At 41.9% G+C, this 24,165-nt stretch overlaps 1 protein-coding gene across 1 annotated transcript in view; it reads right to left on the bottom strand.

Annotated features, from left to right (window-relative positions):
• The window catches only part of esyt1b (extended synaptotagmin-like protein 1b), a 98,561-nt gene extending 94,072 nt beyond the window's left edge, over positions 1-4,489 (bottom strand). Inside the window, exons 1-2 of the mRNA XM_053636218.1 lie at positions 3,810-4,489; positions 2,877-2,918 (exon numbers count right to left, since the gene is read on the bottom strand). Of these exons, the coding sequence (XP_053492193.1) occupies positions 2,877-2,918; positions 3,810-4,139 (372 nt within the window). The 5' untranslated portion in view covers positions 4,140-4,489. The remainder of the gene's footprint in view (positions 1-2,876; positions 2,919-3,809) is intronic.
• Between the last annotated feature and the right edge of the window lie 19,676 nt (positions 4,490-24,165).

The raw sequence follows: 24,165 nt of genomic DNA, 5'->3' as shown, positions 1-24,165 counted from the left end.
ATATAGTGTATTTGCATGCTTGTAGTGTTATTTCTGTCGTTTATTATAACGGAAGTGATCTGTTAGTAACGAGGCCCTGTTGCTCCTCACTCGCAGTGTAGACACAGTGATAAACAGTGGAAGCGCAAGTAAGTATTTATGCATAACTTTTTATGGATGCACAAAAAGCACTGAATTAAACTACAGTCCTAAATTAATAATATATATTCTGGTGTGTGTCTGTGTGTATTGGGTTCTTTTCAGTCTTATATAATTGGACAAACAGTTGTGTAAAATTTCAGTCTGAAGTTTTTATTTTGTAACACTCAGTTTGTGCATTTTATTTTAAATAAACGATGGTACTGGAGGTTTGCCCCCTCCCTGTCCAATTAATCAAAAGAATTATTGGCCAACTAATTGATTATGAAAATAATCGTTAGTTGCAGCCATAGTAGTTATATACACATCTATTAAAGAACTAATGTGGTTTTGGTGAACTGAATTTGTAATTATATATTTCTTTCCTCCTGCTACATAAATCCTGCCATTAAATTTAAATATATCTGAATAATATTTTTGGACAACAGATAACGCTCAAATAATAACACATGCATGATATTGTTGATGTCTGTTGACATGATATTGATAGTCTCTTCTGTGCATCAAATCAGTTCTTAATAATGACCTCAGACTTTTAGAGCTAACTGTAAGAACATCATGTGATTGCAAATGGTCATTTAAATTTTACGAAGAGAGGAGGGGGTTGCTGGTTGTGAGCACTGGGCAGGATGATGTACAACTCTCTGTGACATATATCCACAAAGGCCAGAGCAGCCAGAGAGAAAAATTCTACCAAAAAAACTAGGGTATGTTGGTGAGCAGGACAGTTCCATGCATCTATCGGTTGAAATGTAATCTGCAGAAATGTTTGGAGTTAGAAACAACAAGCTAAGCTTACTTTATTCAGTTAATATAAGCGCAGGTCTGCTCCATGTCCATATCATGTTGCACATGATAATAAAATGTCTACATTTTAAAAACTACATTAATTCATTTATTCATTCATGGCACCATTCACATGCACATAAACACATTCACAACTGGGCCAATTTAGCATAGCCAATCAAAACCTTCATGTTTTTTGGACAGGAGGAAATTGGAGAACCCAGTGGAAAGCACAGGAACGCAGGGAGAACATGAAAAACACATACAGTAACCCAAGTTTAGGATCAAACCCAGGACCCAGGAGCTGTGAGGGGGAATGCAACCCAACATCCCGCCCTCTACAACTACTGTGAAACATATGTAATGTTAATTAGCGGACTAGAATTAGTCTTTATTGGACTTATTACTCACATGAAAGTAAATATCAAACAAATTCTGTCTGCCCACACAAATGTTTATACGGTGGGTTTCGAATTTATTCAGAACCCTTCAGTTTCTGTCAATTTTATTTTGTCCTCAAGAGAGATGGGCTAATGTGCCAGTAGGACAACCATCTCAAAAACTGAGGGAAGGAGGAATGAGGCCACATACAGTGAGGTCCTTGAAGAAATCCTGCTCCAGAGTGCACACAAACCAAAACTGGGGAGAAGGTTCACCTTTCAGCAGGACAATGACCTGAACCATACGAAATGGCCATGACAATGCTGGAGTGGCTTCAGGACAAGTGAACCTCCTTGAGTGGCTCAACTAAAGGCCAGAATTTAACCCTATAGAATATCTGTGAAGAGACTTGAGGATGGCAGTTCATACTGTAGTTACAATCTGATTGAGCTTGAGAAGATCTGCCAGGAAGAATGGGAGAAACTGCCCAAATCCAGGTTTGCTTGTAGAGAGTTACCCAAAAATACTCAAAGCTTCTACAAAGTACCAAATAACAGCTCTAATAAGTACCTTTTTAAATGAGAGGTTTTCAGTTTTTGCTTTTTAACAAACTTGCAAAAAACTTATTTTCGCTTTTTCATTATTGGCTATTGTGTGTAGATGGCAAAAAAGTAAATTTAATCGATCTTAAATTAAATCTATAAGACAATAAAACATTGAAGGAGTCTGGATATCTTTCAAAGGGTTACACTTGTATTGGTTTAAAATCAGAACTGTTGATACATGGCCTGGGATAATGAGACATTTATTGTTTTTATGAGACATTTCCAAGTATTGAACAGAACACAGGTTAACATACTCACTGGGTGTGGTAGTGGAATGAGTCCAGAGCAACTTGTAGACAAACTCAGGAACTGTTGGCCATGCATTTTTTGTTACACAGTGATTTCTCTATTCTTAGAGCACAGGCCTGGCTTCAAAACAAGCAGATTTGTAACTGACTTCTGGCCAGTGGAATGGTGTGTGTTCTCCATGGCCCTCCTTTTTCATATAATGCTAATTTGAAAATTCTGGCAGTAGCAGGTTGTGAACTCTTCAATTGAAAAGTATCTCGAGCAAAACATATCTATGCCAGGAAGTGGCTGTGCGTGTGTGTGTGTGTGTGTGCACATGGCAAAACTGATGGCATTTACAGAACTAGTTGCCCCTTTTCTTGAGGCAAGCATTTGGTTTTAGGCAGGGTTACATGCAGTTCCTGTTCTGACTAAACCTCTCCAGACACACAGCTGTACAGGGGAGCAGAAAAACTGAACTTTCATTGTTTTGTTTTTTTAAACTTATTATTGTAAAGGTTTTCTTGACTTATACAACTGTTTTATATAACAAAGGACCAAAATAAAGATGCTGTATATTTATTTTAAAAAAATATTGTGAGAGGTTAGGAGACGCAGCAAGTTTCTCTCTTCTGCCAGAGGTATAGCGTAAGTTATGGTTTTGTGGTTCCATGTAACCACTAAAACCTGCTAAAGGCAGTAAACACATATTTCATAAAACTGCATAGAGTGACATACCTTATTAAGCCATTCAACCTTCTCCACATCTGGGAAATTGACCTGTGGGACATAGGTAGACAAATGTTTGTGAGTAATAAATGTGTCATATGGCATTACCTGCACCAGAAAAGATGTGAGAAAGGAAGTGGTTGTAGCAAATACACAGCTCTTCCATAGCCACCTAAACCTAAAATTTTCATTACTATAAGAAACATGCCTTTTATGGATAAAATAATGGGCATATTCCCCTATCTGCTCAGAAGGAAGTTTACCCGCCCTCAAAGAAACACGTCAGGACATTTGGAAAAGGCCAGCATGAACTGCCAAAACAGGATCAATAAAATACGAGAGATGGGGGTTGGAACACAGAGACAGTGACAGAGAGTGAGGGACAGTTAGCAAGTAGGCCATTTAGTTGCTCAAAGCAAACCTCTTTTTCTGGATAGGGTGGGGGACTATTATTTTCTACACATGTTGCCCATGAATTCATTAACAAAGTTAATGGCAAAATCACCACTAGCACACGCTACCATATTTAATATTGTGGCATGTACAATATTAGTGAATACTACTGTACTAAATAGTCAAAATATATAGTAGCCTATGAGGATTTTTTCCCCCTAAATGCTTCTTTAGTACAGTAGTTCAACAGACATCCTGCATGCTAGATTTCATAATAGGTAATTAGGTGTATATATAGGTTTCATATTAGATTTAGTTTTGTTTTGCTGTTAATCATAAATCCTTCAGATGATCGAAGGAAAGAGTATAACCTGATCGTGAGGACTCTAGCGGCAGCACATGTGTCTAACGGTTAAGGACTCCTTTTTTTTTCTTTTTTTTTTTTACTCCTAAATGCAGTAGCTTGTTACAACGTCACTCACAGACGCAGAAATGTCTCGCAATACTTTTGTTTGGTTTTCTTTGTTCGGCTTTATTAAACGTTCTCACCCAAGCAGGTAGGTCTTTTTGGCTTCTGTACACGCCGCTGGATGATTCATGCTCTTCGTTCAGCAGCTGTATGGCGGACCTCAACCTCGCCTCTTTGGCTTCCCGAGTGTGTTTCCACCCCGAGTATAGCGCGAGTCCAAACACCAACAGACTGCTGCTCACTCGGTAATATCCGGCCAGGTAAACTGGCAACAAAGCTGTGAGACATTTGCCAAAAGTCCAAAGAATGCCCATGGCATCTATTCCCTTGGCTTCAGGGTTCTGGCTCTCTCTGGGTTCGCTTGCTTGCTCCTTTGCTGAAGAGCTCGGCCCTGTGTCTTTCTCCGACATTCTTGCACGGTTTTTAAATGGTTACTTTACTTGTCAGATAGCGGGCAATGCAACAAAAACAATTTAGAGCTTACAGTACGCATCCGCTCTGGCTCAAAGTTCCGGCTGCTTTGCTCGTGTTCGATGAAAATGTACGGAGAAAAACGCGTCGCAGTGCGGAGCTCTCTCTCTTCTTCTTCTTCTTCTTCTTCTTCTTCTCTCTCTCTCTCTCTCTCTCTCTTTATCTCTCTCTCTCTCTCTCTGTCTCCCTCTCTCTTTCACAGCTCGACTCAGTCGTGACTCAGCTCGAAAGAATGGGATTTTCCCCCTCCTCACTCGGTAATGGAGCCTGAAATGCGCTCACGCACACTGTTTATGCGCCTCTCAAGCAAGCAAGAAGTTTCGAATGATGGAAACGCCCAAAAAGTCTGTGTGTGTGTGTGTGTGTGTGTGTTTAAAATTTCAGCTTTTATTTCCTGGTATCAGACATCCCAACCTGCAAAAATAAATAAAAGCACCCCCCCCCCCCCCCCCCCCCCCCCCCAGGTTTATCCTTATTGTCTTATGTAATAGGTTACATATACTTTGTTTTTGTGATTTCACCTAATCTAAGTCTGATATATGCAGAAAATGTGACACTTAAATATGGACTAATACTGTTTCGTATTATATTATACTATATGCTTTATATTACTGTATTATTCAACTCATGGAGTGATTTTTTTTTTTAATTCCATAACTACTTTACACATGTCCACAGGGAGTTTGACCTCATCGCCTAGACATCAATACAGTAGCTCCTTATAGCAGTTAAAATAACGTTAGCCGTGCTAATGGACGAATGACACCTATTAAATCCACCTCAACAAGTCTTTTACTGTCATTTAACCCACTATAGGCAACTGAGAAATCACTGCTGCAAACTGTACAGCAAGCTACATTGTTGTTGTTTTTTACCCTTATTATGCATGGGTACACTTTAGTGGAATCTGGAGTAAAGTGCATTTTGAACTTCTTTTTTTATTTGAACACTGTCAAGAAGCTACAGACACTACACTGAACCGAACTGACAGATAAACTGGAGAGAGAGAGAGGTCGTGCGCCTCCCAAGAAAACTGATAGGTTAGTTAGCACAAAGAGAGACCAATCAGGACGCATGCTGTGTCACTCTCTCACCAGGTCTATCTCTCGCGCTCTCGGTTTCTCCAGACCATGTCTACCATTAGAAATGACAACTGAATGTCTGGGTTACGCATATAACCCTGTTCCCTGAGAAGGGAACAAGACGTTGAGTTTAGCATAACACTATGGGAGTGCCCTTGCGCGCGACTGGCATCTGAAGCTTGGGTAATATCATGCCTATTTATAGGCCTGCCATGAGCAAGCGACATGGCAATTAAGCACGTCACGTGATATATATACAGTATCTCACAAAAGTGAGTACACCCCTCACATTTTTGTAAATATTTGATTCTATCTTTTCATGTGACAAAACTGAAGAAATGACACTTTGCTACAATGTAAAGTAGTGAGTGTACAGCTTGTGTAACAGTGTAAATTTTCTGTCCCCTCAAAATAACTCAACACACAGCCATTAATGTCTAAACCGCTGGCAACAAAAGTGAGTACACCCCATAAGTGAAAATGTCCAAATTGGGCCCAAAGTGTCAATATTTTTGTGTGGCCACCATTATTTTCCAGTACTGCCTTAACCCTCTTGGGCATGGAGTTCACCAGAGCTTCACAGGTTGCCACTGGAGTCCTCTTCCACTCCTACATGACGACATCACGGAGCTGGTGGATGTTATAGACCTTGTGCTCCACCACCTTCCATTTGAGGATACCCCACAGATGCTCAATAGGGTTTAGGTCTGGAGACATGCTTGGCCAGTCCATCACCTTCACCCTCAGCTTCTTTAGCAAGGCAGTGGTCATCTTGGAGGTGTGTTTGGGGTCGTTATCATGCTGGAATACTGCATACTGATCATGCTCTGCTTCAGTAGGTCACAGTACATGTTGGCATTCATGGTTCCCTCAATGAACTGTAGCTCCCCAGTGCCGGCAGCACTCATGCAGCCCCAGACCATGACACTCCCACCACCATGCTAGACTGTAGGCAAGACACACTTGTCAACAAAAGTGAGTACATCCCTAAGTGAAAATGTCCAAATTGGGCCCAATTAGCCAATTTCCCTCCCCAGTGTCATGTGACTTGTTAGTGTTACAAGGTCTCAGGTGTGAATGGGGAGCAGGTGTGTTAAATTTGGTGTCATCGCTCTCACACTCCCTCATATGCAGAGCATGATCAGTATGCCGTATTCCAGCATGATAACGACCCCAAACACACCTCCAAGATGACCACTGTCTTGCTAAAGAAGCTGAGGGTGAAGGTGATGGACTGGCCAAGCATGTCTCCAGACCTAAACCCTATTGAGCATCTGTGGGGCATCCTCAAACGGAAGGTGGAGGAGCACAAGGTCTCTAACATCCACCAGCTCCGTGATGTCGTCATGGAGGAGTGGAAGAGGACTCCAGTGGCAACCTGTGAAGCTCTGGTGAACTCCATGCCCAAGAGGGTTAAGGCAGTACTGGAAAATAATGGTGGCCACACAAAATATTGACACTTTGGGCCCAATTTGGACATTTTCACTTAGGGGTGTACTCACTTTTGTTGCCAGCGGTTTAGACATTACTAGACATTACATGTACGTGGCACCTGTGAACTGTGCCATCAGCCTTTATTATTTGAAGCGAAGATGCAATTCACAGGCCTACCCAGGTATGACAAAGCTACACAATGTCTCGTTCCCTTCTCAGGGAACAGGATTACATGCGTAACCCAGACATTCCCTTTCAAAGGGAACTTTGACGTTGCGTTTAGCATAACACTATGGGAATGAGAATACCCACTCCGTCATACCAAGGGTACAGCCTGTTCAAAAAGACCCACGCCCGAGGGTCACTGCAAGACACTCGAGCCCGGGGTGGAATGAACATCCAGGCTGTAATAATGAATGAATGTGTGTGGCATCGATCACCCTGCAGCAGCACACACATCCTGTAAGGATACCCCTTTGGACAAAGCCTTTGCGGAGGCAACCGCCCTAGTGGAATGAGCCATTATTCCCAGAGGCGTAGTGAGACCGCGCCTCATAAGCAATCGAGATTGCTTCCACTATCCAATTAGAGATGCGCTGCTTTGACACAGCATCACCTCTACTGTCGCCGCCAAAGCAGACCAGCGGCTGCTCCAATTTACGCCACTACAGCGGTGGACGTAAGTACAGAGAGTCCTTACTGGACACAGCAGGTGCATTCTCTCTTGTTCTGGTGTGAGGAACAGAGGAGGGCAGAAAGCCTGCAACACCACAGGCTGGGCAGCCGATGTAGGCACTTTAGGAATATAATCCGGCCTAGGAAGGCCTTGGCTAATCCAGGGATAAAGTCAAGGCAGGAAGGGGCAACAGAGAGAGCTTGTAGATCTCCTACTCACTTGAGAGATGTAAGAGCCAGCAGAAGAGCTACCTTTAGAGTCAGAAGCTTCTCAGAGGCTGACTCTAAGGGCTCAAATGGGGCACCTGACAGACCTTCCAGGACCACAGAAAGGTCACAGGAAGGTATGTACGGCCTGCAGATGGGCCTCAGCCGCCTGACACCACACATAAACCTCGAAGTTAGAGGATGTTGCTCCACAGAGGCTCCATTAACAGGGGCGTGGTTGGCCGAAATGGTGGCCACGTAAACCCTGATTGTAGAAGGAGCCCACCCCGCTGAGAAACGTCCTTGTAAGAACTCCAGGACTGTAGCTATTACACAGTTCACTGGGTCTAGCTGGCGTTCCTCATACCACAAGACAAAAAGCTGCCACTTGAGCGCATACAATTTCCTCGTGGAGGGTGCCCTAGAGTTCAACACAGCCTCTACAACCTCAGTTGTGAGACCAGAATCTATGAGCTGGTGCCCCTCAGGGGCCAGACCCACAGTTTCCATAGTTCTGGCCAAGAGTGATAAATCAGCCCTCCGGCTTGCGACAGTAGATCCCTGCGGATGGCAATCTCCCAAGGAGTGCCATCTAGCAGGGATATTATCGCTGAGAACCATATTCGAGCTGGCCATTAAGGTGCTACTAGCAGCAGACGTAGACTGTCTTGGCAAACTCTCGCTAGAACTTGTGGGAGCAGAGCGATCGGAGGAAAAGCGCACAGATCTGACCTCGGCCACATGTGCACCATGGCGTCCAGGCCTAATTGTGCGGGAGGAGTGAGTTCGAACCACAGTGGGCAGTGTGTTGTCTCCTCGGAGGCGAACACATGCAGTCCCGCTTGGCCAAACCTCTGCCATATGGACTCTACCACTTGTGGATGGAGCCACCAATCCCTGGGCCTCAGCCCCTGCCTACACAGGATGTCTGCCCCTACATTCCATTTGCCCAGAATGTACATGTTCTATGGCCCCTATGTCCAAGAGGGATCTTACTTCCTGCGCTAACATCGGGCTCTGGTCTGTGCTGACTACTGTGATGAGCACACCTCTGAACCGGGGGGATCGAGCTCTGAACTGGATCCGTAACCCTTTTCTACGGTAGACAGAAACCATGGAGACACATTTGGCAGTAGCTTCCACGCTGCCAGATGGACTTTTAGTGACGTTAACTATTCCACAATCTATTGGAGGGAAAGCATCAGATTTTTGTTGCCCTGTGACAGCTCGCTGACCAGAGAACACTGAAAACTTGGGACAGCCTTGGCTAGGGGAGGTCCTACCGTAGCACTGGGGGCTAACTGCCCTAACAACCTCATGTCCCCTGATACGACCCTCCACGCCCCGTCAGGACCGCTCCTCTTTGTCTGCTTGGCCTTTATGACCATTCTCATATCAGGCCTAGTAGCAGGCCGCGACTGTGGCCACCCGGTTCCCCTGGCTGTCTGCAGGGGTTGGTGGGCTGCCATACTCGCCTTCTGGGTCTCCCTCGTACTAGCGTTGGCCCGGGCTCCACATGTGCCTTTTTTGCCTGGGTGAACTCGACACAACAGGGAAGGAACTGGCTGAATGCTGCCATATGTCGAGCTCACTCAGCATTGCAACACGGTCATTGTCTGCAGTGACCCACAAGCAAGACCCACTGCTGCATAGGCCTTGCCCACCAATGCCACGGTGGCCTTACACGGTGGCTTGGATGGCAAAGCCGGCCCCCCTAAATTACCTGCCGTCGATGGAGAGAGGTAGCTCGCAAGCATCTCCTCAATCTTCAGTATAGCTAAATAGCCATGCCGTTCATTCCCCACAATGGCCGAATAATCCAACATCGTGGGGTTATAAATATGGCTTATGCATGGTTTTCCCCCAGATGCCTGATATTTTGTCATGCACTTCTGGAAAAAAGGGGAGTATTCTGCAGTGTGAGGGATTTACTTTCACTGGAGAGAAAAGCTCATCCAGCCTTAGTAATCACTTCAAGCAGCTCTTTATATGCTGCTCTCAGTTTTTAGCACACACTTCTGGATCCTTGGAGTCATAGAGGAATTATTACTATTATTTGTGAGGGGTGTACTCACTTTTGTTAGATACTGTACATACATACATACATACATACAGACACACACACATGCACACATATACGTTTTATTTATTTATAGTGTAATTCTGGTCATATGTTAATTATTACTGTTGCAAAAAAAAACTTTTTTGATAAACAAGAATGACGCCATCAAGCAAAATTAAAGTTTGATTTAAAAAAATTGCATACAGTCAACACATAAATTAAATTGTCAACAGGCCTAAGAATGCAACAAACAGTCAAGAACAACGAAACTTTAAAAATATATATATATATATTACTTTAGGCTATGGCTGCTAATAATATTCATCTTTGTTTTAACTAGATTAAAATGTATTTACAGAAGCAACCAAACGTTACCTTGCAACAGATATTTTCATATGTACGACATTTATGCTTCTTTGCAGCTGGACTAGGATCACATGTCTCCGTGACCACAACTTGTTCCCCACTGGCTCAGTTAGGCTGATCAGAATCATTTGCTTTTAGGAAGAAACTTTTAAGGGTTGACTGTTTTGCCATTGTCTGTTCAACAGTGACCATTTGCTGGTAGGTCTTGGTATCAGCAGTCTTGAGTTCCGCACAGAAGAGGAAATTTGATCTTTGGAATTTAGTAAGGTAGTATCTGACTGAGTAAGCCACTATATCACTATATCTCTATTTCTCTCTGAGACATAAACTGAACAAGTTTCACAGACATTTGCTGAACAGAAATGGAATAATGAGTCCCTGAACAAAGGGAGGGTCAATATCAAAAGTAACAGTCAGTATCTGGTGTGGCCACCAGCTGCTTTAAGTACTACAGTGCATCTCATCCTCATGGACTGGACCAGATTTGTTAGTTCTTGCTGTGAGATGTTACCCCATTCTTCCAACAAGACATATGCAAGTTCTTGATCACGTCTGGGGGGGAAGGGGGGGGGGGGCTATGGCATGTTCATGAAGGTGAGCAGACACCTGACTTCTTCTGGAGTCAGTAGAAAGGTCTCTTTAGTGTCCTATGTTATTGTAACTGTGACCTTAATTGCCTACCACCTGTAAACACTTAGTGTCTTAAGGACAGCTTCACAGGTACATGTGCAATGATTGTTTATGGTTCATTGAACATGCATGAAAAACACTGTTTAAACCCTTTCCAATAAAGATTTGTAACGCTTATTTGGATTTTCCAAAATTACAAACAGTACACAGTTCTAGTGTGGAAGTGTCTGGTATAACAGGTAGTGCAGAAAATAGGTGACAAAGAGTAACAATATAATTTACAAATGGTATAAATGTAAACATAACATGCTATGACTTAGTCTTCAGCAGATTAGCATATACCAAATATGGACATAGCAGTTATTGTGGTAGCAGCCAGGTAAAGTGTATAATAGTGACAATAAATTAAATATTATATTTTTATAATACAGTAGCAGCAAAAATGCAACAGAGTCAATGCAGGAATGTGCAAATATTGCAACGGGAGTGCAATCTGGGCTTTGCAGTTTGCAAATGGGAGTGCAGGAGTCAATGCAGGAATGTGCAAATATTGCAATGGGAGTGGGGTGATGTTCACTTCAGAGTGTGTGAGTGTGTGTCTGTGTGTGTCTGTGTGTGTGTGTGTGTGTCAGTCCAGTCTCTGAGTATTGAGGAGTCTGATGGCTTAGGGGAAGAAGCTGTTACACAGTATGGCTGTGAGGGCCCGAATGCTTTGGTACCTTTTTCCAGATGGCAGGAGGGTGAAGAGTGTGTGTGAGGGGTGTCTGGGGTCATCCACAATGCTGGTGGTTTTGCGGATGCAGCGTGTGGTGTAAATGTCTGTGATGAAGGGGACAGAGAAACCGATGATCTTCTCAGCTGTCTTCACTATCTGCTGCAGGGTCTTGCGATCCAGTGAGGTGAAATATCCGAACCAGACAGTGATGCAGCTGCTCAGGATGCTCTCAATAGTTCCTCGGTAAAACATGGCAAGGATGAAGGGTGGTAGATGGGCTTTCTTCAACCTTCACAGAAAGTAGAGACGCTGCTGGCTTTCTTGGTTATGGAGCTGGTCTTGAGGGACCAGGTGAGGTTCTTCGTCAGGTGAACACCAAGGAATTTGGTGCTCTTGACAATCTCCATGGAGGAGCCATTGATGTTCATCAGAGAGTGGTTGCTCCGTGCTCTCCTGAATTCAACAACCAAACAAATTGTGTTGAATGCTGAACTGAAGTCTATGAACAGCGTTCGAACGTAGGTGTCCTTCTTGTCCAGGTGGGTGAGGTCCAGATGTAGGGTGGTGGCAATTATTTGTTGAGCGGTTGGTGCGATATGCGAACTACAGTGGGTCCAGTGAAGTGGGCAGCAGGGTCTTGATGTACCTCATGACGAGCCTCTCGAAGCATTTCATGATGATGGATGTGAGTGCAACAGGACGGTAGTCATTGGGGCAGGACACTGAAGACTTCTTCAGCACAGGTGTGTGTGTGTGTGTGTGTGCATGCACGTGTGTGCGTGTGTGTGTGTGTGTGTGCACAAAGCCCTGTATAGAGACCCTGACAACAAGCAGGGCAAAAGTGCCAAAAACTTTAATAATTTGATTCTCAACATCAAGAAAACCAAGGAACTGATCATATAATTTAGGATATCCAGAAGTAAGTTCCTTGGGGTTGATATCACTGGGGACCTATCTTGGGACTGTCAATAAGTCCTCTGCATGTGTACTAGCTAAGAAGTTTTGCAATTACTACAGTTTGCGTAATATTTAAGAATTTTATGTAATAACTGGAATATGTGCAATAACTAAAAATCGGTGCAATAACTGCAATATGTGCAATAACCAGACATTTGTGTAATAACAACAGTATGTGTGTGATAGAACACAACTCAAGGACACAGTAGAGTCAGGGTGAAATTAATGGTGAGCATTTATTTTTTTGCCTATGCCATGCACAGGAATAAAAAGACAAAAAACAAAAATTAAACAAAAGGTCATCAGCTTTCCACTGACTTGGTTCAGTTCAGTTCAGCTCAGTTCTGCTGTCACACACACACACACACACACACACACACACATCAGCTCTGCTTACTGAAAAAGAAAGTGAGAGAGTGAGAGAGAGAGAGAGAGAAAACAGTGTATTAAAAAAGCATTCACAACTAAGCGACAGGTGTGCCATGTTAATCTGCTCATTTCTGCTCATCTGCTCATTCCCCTCCACTCCTGTTGCAGATTCCCGCTAAACCATGATCCCATCTGCCATAGTACCTCCACTACCCGATGCAGGCTGGGAAACCAGCTGGCCTGTGACCCACTTCCCCCCGTAGTGGGAGAGTTTACACTAGTTTACACTAAATTCTTGCTGATGGCCCATGGTCGGTCCAGGGTTCATATTATGAATCTTTCACCAAACTATACAAAATAATGTTCTTCTGTGCAATGATAAATCAAAAACAAAACACACAACTCATAATAACCACCGCAAATTTATTAATCATTTTATTGGACAGATTCAAGACACAAATGGCACAAAATATTGATAAATGTAAATATGTAACAATAAATATGCATTTATATATATATAAAATAATGAGTCTTTATTGGTCACATATACATAGTGAAATTCTTTTCTTCGCATACCCCAGCATGTTAGGAAGGTGGGGTCAGAGCACAGGGCCAGCCATGATACAGCGCTCCTGGAGCAGAAAGGGTTAAGGGCCTTGCTCAGCGGCCCAACAGTGGCAGCTTGGCAGCGCTGGAGCTTGAATCCCCGACCTTCCGATCAGTAACCCAGAGCCGTAACCACCAAGCCACTACTGCCCCTATTCAAACTCTTCACAGTGTGCTGAGACAATATAGACACACGTCCAATTCCAAGTTGATTCTATATATATATATAATTTAATACATTTTCACAATAATAAAAAAAATTGTTAAATACAGGTGTGCAACAGTTATTGGCACCCTTTTAGTCAATACTTTGTGCTACCTCCCATTGCCAAGATAACAGCTTTGAGTCTTCTATAATGCCTGGTGAGGTTGGAAATTACATGGCAAGCGATCTGAGCCCATTGCCCCATACAGAATCTCTCTGGGGACTGGGATGGTCATGGCAGGACCTTGATTTTGTGGATTTTTGTGTTGATTTTGATGTATGTTTTGGATCATTGTCCCGCTGGAAGATCCAACCACGGCCCATTTTAAGCTTTCTGGCAGAGCCAGTCAGGTTTTCATTTAATATCTGTTGAGATCATGATGCCATGAATCCTTAAAAAATGTACAGGTCCTCTGGCAGAAAAAAACAACCCCAAAACATTAAAGAGCCACCACCATATTTAACCGTGAGGTACTTTTCCATATGGCTACCTCTTCATGTACGCCAAAACCTTCTGTGTTTATTGGCAAAAAGCTGACCATAGAACCCGATCCCATTTGAAGTTCCAGTAGTGTCTGGCAAACTGAAGATGCTTGAGTTTGTTTTTGGATGAGAATAGAGTCTTTTTTCTTGAAACCCTTCCAAACAACTTGTGGTGATGTAGGTGACTTCAGATTGTAATTTTGGAGACTTTCTGACCCCAAGACACAACTAACTTCTGCAATTCTCCAGCTGTGATCCTTGGAGGTTTTTTGGCCACTTGAACCATCCGCTTCAAAGTGCGTTGAGACGATATAGACACACGTCCAATTCCAAGTTGATTCATAACATTTCCAGTTGACTGGAACATGTTAATTATTGTCCTGATGGTGGAAATGCACATTTTCAATGCTTTTGCTATTATCTTATAGCCACTTCCCCTTTTGTGAAGCTGAACAACCTTTTGCTGCACATCACAGCTATATTCCTTGGTTTTACCCATTGTTATGAATCACTAAGGGAATTTGTCCTATGTGTTACCTTGTATTTATACCCCTGTGAAACAGGAAGTCATGGTTCAACAATTTCCTGTTCCTAGTCACCCAGTTGTACTAAGATTTTTAAAAAATCAATGGGAATATACTTCAGATATATTTTTCTCACATGATTTCATAGGGGTGCCAATAATTGTTGCACACCTATATTTAACAAAGATTTTTTTTTTTTTGATAAACCTGTGTTCTGTTTGCAATTGTTTAATATCCATGAGAACAGAGTATTTTTGTAATTTTTTTTAAAAAAACCTCAAAAGTTCAAACAATTAAGACAACAATTTTCCACAGCCTTCTTTGCTCATATTTACCAAGGGTGCCAATATTATTGGAAGGGCACTGTGTGTGTGATATGTATATATATATATATATATATATATATATATATATATATATATATAAATTTACTGTCCCCTCAAAATAACTCAACACACAGCCATTAATGTCTAAACCACTGGCAACATAAGTGAGTACACCCCTAAGTGAAAATGTCCAAATTGGGCCCAATTAGCCATTTTCCCTCCCCGGTGTCATGTGACTTATTAGTGTTACAAGGTCTCAGGTGTGAATGGGGAGCAGGTGTGTTAAATTTGGTGTCATCGCTCTCACACTCCCTCATACTGGTCACTGGAAGTTCAACATGGCACCTCATGGCAAAGAACTCTCTGAAGATCTGAAAAAAAGAATTGTTGCTCTATGTAAAGATGGCCCAGGCTATAAGAAGATTGCCAAGACCCTGACACTGAGCTGCAGCACGATAGCCAAGATTATACAGCGGTTTAACAGGACAGGTTCCACTCAGAACAGGCCTCGCCACTGTCGACCAAAGAAGTTGAATGCACGTTGTTTCGGCAATTTGTTCGATGCAGGGGAAACGGGGGAACCAGGGATGGATTAACGCACTCATTTGAATGCCGTAGATAAAAAGACCTTTATTTTTCTTGACAAAAACAAATAATGAATGAAAACTTGTTGAAATGAAACCTTACTATTGAATTTAACGTAAAGTGACTTATTGTGAATTGGCGTGCAGTAGCGTGGTCAAAAAAAAGGTGTGCTTCCCAGTTCTCCATTTCCATTCGCACCTGTTGGAAGGTTAACCCGCGTTATATGCACCTCCCATACCACACGTGACCCATGACCCAGGAGCAAACGCACCCAAACCTCACAAACACAACACAATCCCAAACAAACAGATCAAAAACAGCCCCAAATTCCAACTCCACAAAAAAATGGCATAATGGCTGTAACATAACGGCCCTAATTTTTGTGTAACAAACAATTATAAAACATACATTTATAGCCATTCAAACATCAACATGCATTAACCACAAACAAACATGAATCATTTGAGTATTATGTAACAACCAGTCAGTACAGATTTATGGCTAACAGATTTTGGTTGAATATTAGAGTCCATTCAAGTGCATGTGCCTAAGTGTGTGTGTGTATGAAAAATAGTACATCAAAAAGAGGGGATGCCAGCAAAAAGAATGTTCATTCAAATAGTCCATGTTGGCAAAACCTTGTGACCAGGATTCAAAATGCATAGACTGAGTAAATGTTATTATCCATTACAGGATACATTATTATGCATCTTCTGTAAGTCATCGTATTTACATACAACTTATTCCGCCTCAAGCAAAAGACATAACTTAGTAATAGGTCTTTCAAGCTCGTTGGTTTGTGTTGTACAAACCCCTTGGAGTCTTCCATAGTTTCTATAATGCGCCCCATAGACCACGAGTTCCTGGGGGCAGAATCATCAATAATAAGCACCAGATCTCCGACTAAGAAATTTCGGTGGGGCTTATTCCATTTCTGATGCTGTTGCATGATGGGGAGATATTCTTTGGTCCATCTTTTCCAGAATATGTCGCTGAGGTATTGTACTTGCTTCCAGCGTCTTTTTCCGTAGGTTTCTTGTTTATCAAACGAGCCTGGTGGTAGAGTGGGCTTTCCTTTTAACAGTAAAAGGTGATTTGGTGTTAACGCTTCGAGATCGTTAGGATCATCACTGGAAGGTGTGATTGGTCAGTCATTCAAAATAGCCTCAACTTCACAAAATATGGTACTGAGGGCTTCGTCGTCAACCATTTGTTGCCCAGTGATCGAGCAAAGGATCCTTTTAGTCTGTTGTACGAGACGTTCCCAGACACCACCATGGTGAGCTCCGTGGGGTGGGTTAAAGGTCCATTTTATTCCATCCAGCAAGAGAGTGTTCTGGATTTTGGTTTGATTCAAGCTTTGTAGTGCCTGCTTCAATTCTCGGTTTGCACTCACGAAGTTAGTTCCGTTATCTGATCTTATTTCTTTGACTTGTCCTCTTCGACAGATAAACCTTCTTATAGCATTAATGCAGGAATCTGTGTCAAGTGTATAGGCCACTTCAAGATGAACGGCACGGCACGTTAGACAAGTGAATATAGTGCCATACCTTTTAACAGTATTCCTTCCTCTTCTTACCTCAATAGGTCCAAAATAATCAATTCCCACCAGAGTAAATGGAGGGAGGTCCATTGATAGTCTGTCAGAAGGGAGATCAGACATTTTCTTTTCTCCATGTCTTTGATGCTGACGGCGACATGTCATGCATTTTCTAATGATCCTTCTAGCCAATGAATTGGCACGAGGAATCCAAAACCGTCGTCGACGTGTGGAAAGCATATAATTTCTTCCACTATGTCCAACCTTTTCATGTACGAAATGAAGGATGAGTTCTGAGACGTTGCTACCCTTTGGCAGGATAGCAGGATGTTTTGCCTCCTCGGGTAATGCAGACTTGCTTAACCGACCACCTACTCTTATAATGCCATCGACAATTGTTGGATCCAGTTTGTATAGCGAACTGGATTTCCTTACAACCTTTCCTTTACTCAAGCATGAGATTTCCTCAGGAAAGTGCTGATTTTGCACAAAACTAACAATTGCCTTTTCGGCTTTATCGAGATCCACCACTGAGAGTCTGTGAGTCGACGCTTTCTTTTGGATGGTTTTATCAGATTGTGTGTTGTTCGTCTTTTCATCACATCTTCGTTTAAGTGTCTCTTTGACCTTCAAAAGCCATGCCACGGCTCTTTCTACATTCTGCCTTTTCATGACATCCGTGAGGGAATCATCATCCAAACGAGGGACATCTCTTTGAGCTTCCTCTTGTATTGAGCTTTGCAAAGGCCTTCTGATAGTGATTGAAGATAGGTCTTGGGTCTCCAGTTTCATTTGTGATGGCATATGTGTTGCTTTGTTAGTGACATTTTGGTCAGAGTATGCTCTGTGTTTCGTTTGAACCCTTTTCGTTGTCACTGGAACAATATAATAGTTGAAGTTCTAGATGAAGCTGTGGTGTTACTCATTTGGGAGTGCAAGAACTGTGACTCCATAAGAGCGTTTATTTTGGCTTCAGCTTCTGCTATTTTCGTTCTCAGTTTAAGTTTGTCTTTGATTTTATTCTCACTTCTTCCATGTCCAACTCCAGTTGCTCCTCCAATGACTCTGATTGCGCCATCAACATAGCTCGTTGTACTCGAGCTTCAGAAAGAGCGCTAGACGCGTTGCTGCCCTGACTGGAGGCCTTGCTTCGGGCCTTTTCTGCGGCCTGTGAAACGCTGTCGTGTGGCGATACAGATTCCAGAACAGCAGCACCATGCAGATAATCAGACACTTGTTCCAGTGCACCATCCACGTCATTCACTTTGAGTCAAAGTTCAACACCTTTGAGGAACTCTTTGCACTGCGATAGTTTAGGCTCATACCAGTCACTATGATCATGCTCCTTTTCTTCATCAAGCAAAAAGGACTGAACCGTGATTTGCAACTCCATAAACTCGTCCAGATACTGAATATAGGTGGCAGTTTGTTGTTTTATTTCATCCTTTGTGTCACGAGCTTCGATAAGAGCATTTATCTCATTACGTTTTCGGGTGAGGACACCCAGCCTTCCTCTTCGCGACGCGATAAATTTAAACAATTCCCTTTCCCTTTGAACCAGGGATTCAACATCGTCTGCTTGTTCCTGCATTTTCACTCTCATATTATTTCAGAGTAAAATCAACATTCGAAGATGCGAATATAATCCGTGCTTTCAGACTTCTCTTGAACGCGGAAGTCCTGAGTGCGGCGGCCCAGTTTGTGCCTTTCAAACACCATTTTACTCACGGTTCCATAGAGATGATCTTCCCAAACTTTACTGTCCAACGATCTCCTTTTCCAGCCCTTTGAAGTCCAAACTCTTCCATCCATACACTTTTTTTTGACTTTATGTTTCGGCGATTTGTTCGATGCAGGGGAAACGGGGGAACCAGGGATGGATTAACACACTCTCTCGCCTGCCGTAGATAAAAAGACCTTTATTTTTCTTGACAAAAACAAATAATGAATGAAAACTTGTTGAAATGAAACCTTACTATTGAATTTAACGTAAAATGACTTATTGTGAATTGGTGTGCAGGAGCGTGGTAAAAAAAAAAGGTGTGCTTCCCAGCTCTCCATTTCTATCCACACCTGTTGGAAGGTTAACCCGCGTTATATGCACCTCCCATACCAGACATGACCCATGACCCAGGAGCAAATGCACCACCAAACCTCACAAACACAACACAGTCCCAAACAAACAGATCAAAAACAGCCCCAAATTCCAACTCCACAAAAAAATGGCATAATGGCTGTAACACACGTGCTCAGCGTCATATCCAGAGGTTATCTTTCAGAAATAGACGTATGAGTGCTGCCAGCATTGCTGCAGAGGTTGAAGGGGTGGGGGTCAGCCTGTCAGTGCTCAGACCATACGCCGCACACTGCATCGAATTGGTCTGCATGGCTGTCGTCCCAGAAGGAAGCCTCTTCTAAAGATGATGCACAAGAAAGCCCGCAAACAGTTTGCTGAAGACAAGCGGACTAAGGACATGGATTACTGGAACCATGTCCTGTGGTCTGATGAGACCAAGCTAAACCTAATTGGGTGCAGATGGTGTCAAGCGTGTGTAGCGGCAACCAGGTAAGGAGTACAAAGACAAGTGTGTCTTGCCTACAGTCTAGCATGGTGGTGGGAGTGTCATGGTCTGGGGCTGCATGAGTGCTGCCGGCACTGGGGAGCTACAGTTCATTGAGGGAACCATGAATGCCAACATGTACTGTGACCTACTGAAGCAGAGCATGATCAGTATGCAGTATTCCAGCATGATAACGACCCCAAACACACCTCCAAGATGACCACTGCCTTGCTAAAGAAGCTGAGGGTGAAGGTGATGGACTGGCCAAGCATGTCTCCAGACCTAAACCCTATTGAGCATCTGTGGGGTATCCTCAAATGGAAGGTGGTGGAGCACAAGGTCTATAACATCCACCAGCTCCGTGATGTCGTCATGTAGGAGTGGAAGAGGACTCCAGTGGCAACCTGTGAAGCTCTGGTGAACTCCATGCCCAAGAGGGTTAAGGCAGTACTGGAAAATAATGGTGGCCACACAAAAATATTGACACTTTGGGCCCAATTTGGACATTTTCACTTATGGGGTGTACTCACTTTTGTTGCCAGCGGTTTAGACATTAATGGCTGTGTGTTGAGTTATTTTGAGGGGACAGAAAATTTACACTGTTATACAAGATGTGCACTCACTACTTTACATTATAGCAAAGTGTCATTTCTTCAGTGTTGTCACGTGGAAAGTTATAATCAAATATTTACAAAAATGTGAGGGGTGTACTCACTTTTGTGAGATACTGTGTGTATATATATATATATGAACTCAGTAACAGATTATATTAAGCAGAACTCAATCTGAATCAGTTACTAAAACCTTTATGTATTCCGACCATATTTTCAACTCAAATGAATTAAATTACTGCAATTATTTTAATCTAGCAACTTATCCCTGTTGTTGAAGTAACCTCTTTACTCTTTTCTAATCTCTTAATAATCTATTCCTAGAAATGGCTTTTGAATAGCCTTATATGGATTTGTACACATGGTTTGCCCCACTCCACACTTTAAAAGTAGAAGGCTAGATTTAAGAGTGAAAAATAAATAAATAGCGTTCTCTGATGAATATATATGGACAACTCGGTGTGGTTTTTAAATTCACTCCGCAGGCTGAGTGAGATGGACTCTTCTAATTTCTTGCTTTTGTTTTGATTAGTTTGCACCGCGCCGTCCGTTAGGTGGAGCTCACAGTTGGACAGAGGCAAAAGGAATCGCGCGCATTTTATTACATTTTTTTTTTATCAGTCACTTCACAATATGGAAGACCACAAGTCTCTCAGGAATAGCAATAAAACATTTAATTAACTACAAACTAATTGTACATTAAAAATAGGCATTAATACATTTCTTTACAAATTAATTTAGCTATTACTCTATAAATAAATAGACTAAGTTACCAAGTAATTCATTATTTGATATTTTAATTGTCACATAATAAATGTAATGGACATTAAGATGGACGCAAGTGCAGATAAGAGCTTTTATTTAAAGAGAGGCAGGCAGACAAATCCAAATCATCAGACAATAGTGTGGTCAAAAAACAGGCAATGGGTCAGGCGATTGGCAAACAGGCATAAACGAGGCAAAATCAGAATCAAGAACGAGGGCGAGAACGAGATCAAAACAATAACACATAAACCAAGAACAAACGCTTGGTATACGGAAAACTCACGTAATACTCTGCAAAGGTCATAGTGTTAGAACAGTCTCTTATATACTGTGGTTGTGAGTGTGTGCGATTAGTATGAGTGTTCTGTGTGTGTGTGTGTGTGTGTGTGTGTGTGTGTGTTCTGGGAATTGCAGTCCATGGCGGCCATGTTTGTAGGCCGCTGTACAGTATGGGAAATGTAGTCACTGGTTTGCTGTGATATGAGATTAATGGGCAACCTCCCCCCCAAAAAAACAGTGTAATTATAAATATAATTTATAAATGAAATAATCCATCAATAAATAGTTCAAATTAAAAAGGAATTTACAAAAACATCATAAGTACCTCATTTAACAATACATTAATGTCACATATCGTGACGGAGCGGAGATAGGATGGATGCAAGTGCAGTATGAACAGTTGTTTATTTTAAAAGAGAGACAGGCAGACAAATCCAAAACGTGATCCATAAACGTAATCCAAAACAGGCGAAGGTCAGGCGATCGGCAAACAGGCATACACAGGGTTAAACATGAATCAAGGTCGTGGTCACGGAAAACAGGGTCGATAAATAAAACGAGAAACATGAACTATGACGAGGAACTGGGAGCGGATAATCCAGCGTGAACTAACTCTAACCATGGACAGTGACTATGACTACTAAACGAACTAATCTAACCCTGCGATAATCTTCCGCGTTGTGTGCTGGGAGGTGCGCGATATATATGCGGACATGATCAGCGTCTAAACTGCTAGCAGCTGAGGGCAATACAGACACACGTGAAATCCCAGCCAATGACAGAACAGGGAGGAGACATGACAGAAACATAAACAAAACACACGTGTCCAGATGTCACTACTATCAACAATGGAAAAGCAGGTGCTCGCGCATTCGCGCTTAGAGCACGCTGCAAGGGGAAGTCATGACAATTAATGAATTCATAAATAAATAGTGGAATTTCACAATGCATTTGAAAATGCAATTTAAAAAGAGAAATATATAACTAGATTCACAAATTGAATTACAAATACAGGTTTTATTCAGGCATTTAAATTCGGCAATTCCGTTTCTTATTTGCATTTCACTGCTGCTTTTCCTTTTCCTGTTATCCATTCAATTTGCTTAGTCATTTAGCTTCACCTTTTAGCCTTTCCATGACACTTTGGGCCTTGTGCTGGTACAATGAGGTAAAACAATGCAAATTAGCTATGGTGGGATGGATGTAACAAGCTCTCTGATTTCCTATCACCTAGGGATGCACCGAAATGGAAATTCTTGGCCAAAACCGAATATAATGAAACACTTGACTGAAGGCCGAATACCGAAAAAAGTGGATGAACCCACAACAAATGAATAATTGTCCTAGACATAAGCTTACTTAAGTCAATCACTTAATGTGATGGGACTGGGAGGAGGAACTTTCCTTTTCGCTGCTGCTGTCGCAGTGTCTTTCTCATACTCTGCATGCCGTTTGGGGTGTCTTGATTTTAGATCATAAATTAAACTTGTAGTGCTGTAAGTTCTTGTAGATGCACCCCCTCTAGAAAATTCAGAAGAACAGTGTCTGCAAACGGCCATTTTGCGTCTTCCTCTGACACTTTAAAATGCTTCCACACTGCCGACATGTTTGCTGCATTTATAAAGAATTTATTACAGGTAGATTTCTCCAAGCATCTTGGAGATGTTGCCACAGTTATTCTGGATGTATCTCACTCAGTTGCTTCTATGTCTTCATGTAATCCGAGACTGACTTGATGGTGAGATCAGATCTCTGTGTGGATCAGACCATCTGTTGTTGGACTCCTTGTTCATACAAATATCTCACTGGATTATTACAATAAATGGCAAAAGGAATGTTTGAAAATGTAAACTGATATTTTCTATTGACACACTAAAGCAAAAGATAGAAATAACCATCTTATAAAAAACATTTGGGGTGAAGAATCTAACATGCTTATGACTTTTGCACAGTAGTGTATATTAAGACAGCCAACCCAGTAATCAAATTGTGAAACAACAGATCAGCTGGAATCCCAAACACTGGATTATTATCTGCATTGGCTGCAATTATATTCTATTGGAAGCTCCTCTGCAGTCATGACATCAGAGATGCAAGTTAAGTGCAACACAAATTTCACTGCAACTATAAAGAGTCAAGTGACTTAAAATTACATTAAATTAAAAATAATTAAACAAATACGTAAAATATTTTAAAGTTTATCTTGTGAACATAGTATGAATTTATATGTCATTTACCATGGCAAAGCTGTCAGAGATGTCATTGTCAGGGTTTATCTTGTTACAAGCTGTGCAGAGGGCATAAATGTCACCTTGTGGAATAAAATAATGGGTATTTACCAAAACTACTTTATCAATATGATCCACCTTATCAATAAATTGTGTTTGGGTATGGAAGCTTGATAATAAAGAAGTATTAGCACTGCCAAGTATGTGCTGTTGAAACACCAAAAGGACCTCAACAGACCATCATACCAGTCTCCAGCTATGACTTTAAAAGGCGAAAGTGAATTTGATTGCAAATAAATACACTTCCCGCCATGTTCAATTAATGTGCATGCTATACGATATCCTGCCACTTCCACATTTTGTATCTGTCTGGACATTGAGAGCTTCCCTTGTGGTTAGGTAAACCTCTGCAAACTAACAAATCAAGTTATGCATGAACATTATTATATATCATAATGTCACTGAAGATAAATACTTTGTTTCCCTACTTTTAAAAGTAAAACTCCACAGATGCTCCCATCCATCTGCTGCTCATGTTGTAGGCTATGTGTAGCCCAAGTCACATGCATCAGATTGTGGCGTCGCCTGTTTAAGAAATTTCTATAAATAATAAATAAATAAATAAATAAATAAATCATCCCCTGTGTATTTAGAAAAAATTATTTAGAGGCAAATTTGAGCAAATTCCAGATCAGTCACATCAAAGACAAATTATTTATTGTTTTGATCAATTAATCAATTCCCATGATTAAACC

The sequence above is a fragment of the Ictalurus furcatus genome, chromosome 11, assembly GCF_023375685.1.
Source record: "Ictalurus furcatus strain D&B chromosome 11, Billie_1.0, whole genome shotgun sequence".
Classification (NCBI taxonomy): Eukaryota; Metazoa; Chordata; class Actinopteri; order Siluriformes; family Ictaluridae; genus Ictalurus; species Ictalurus furcatus.
Note: the sequence above shows the minus strand (reverse complement) of the source record. Positions and strands in the feature narration are given on the sequence as shown.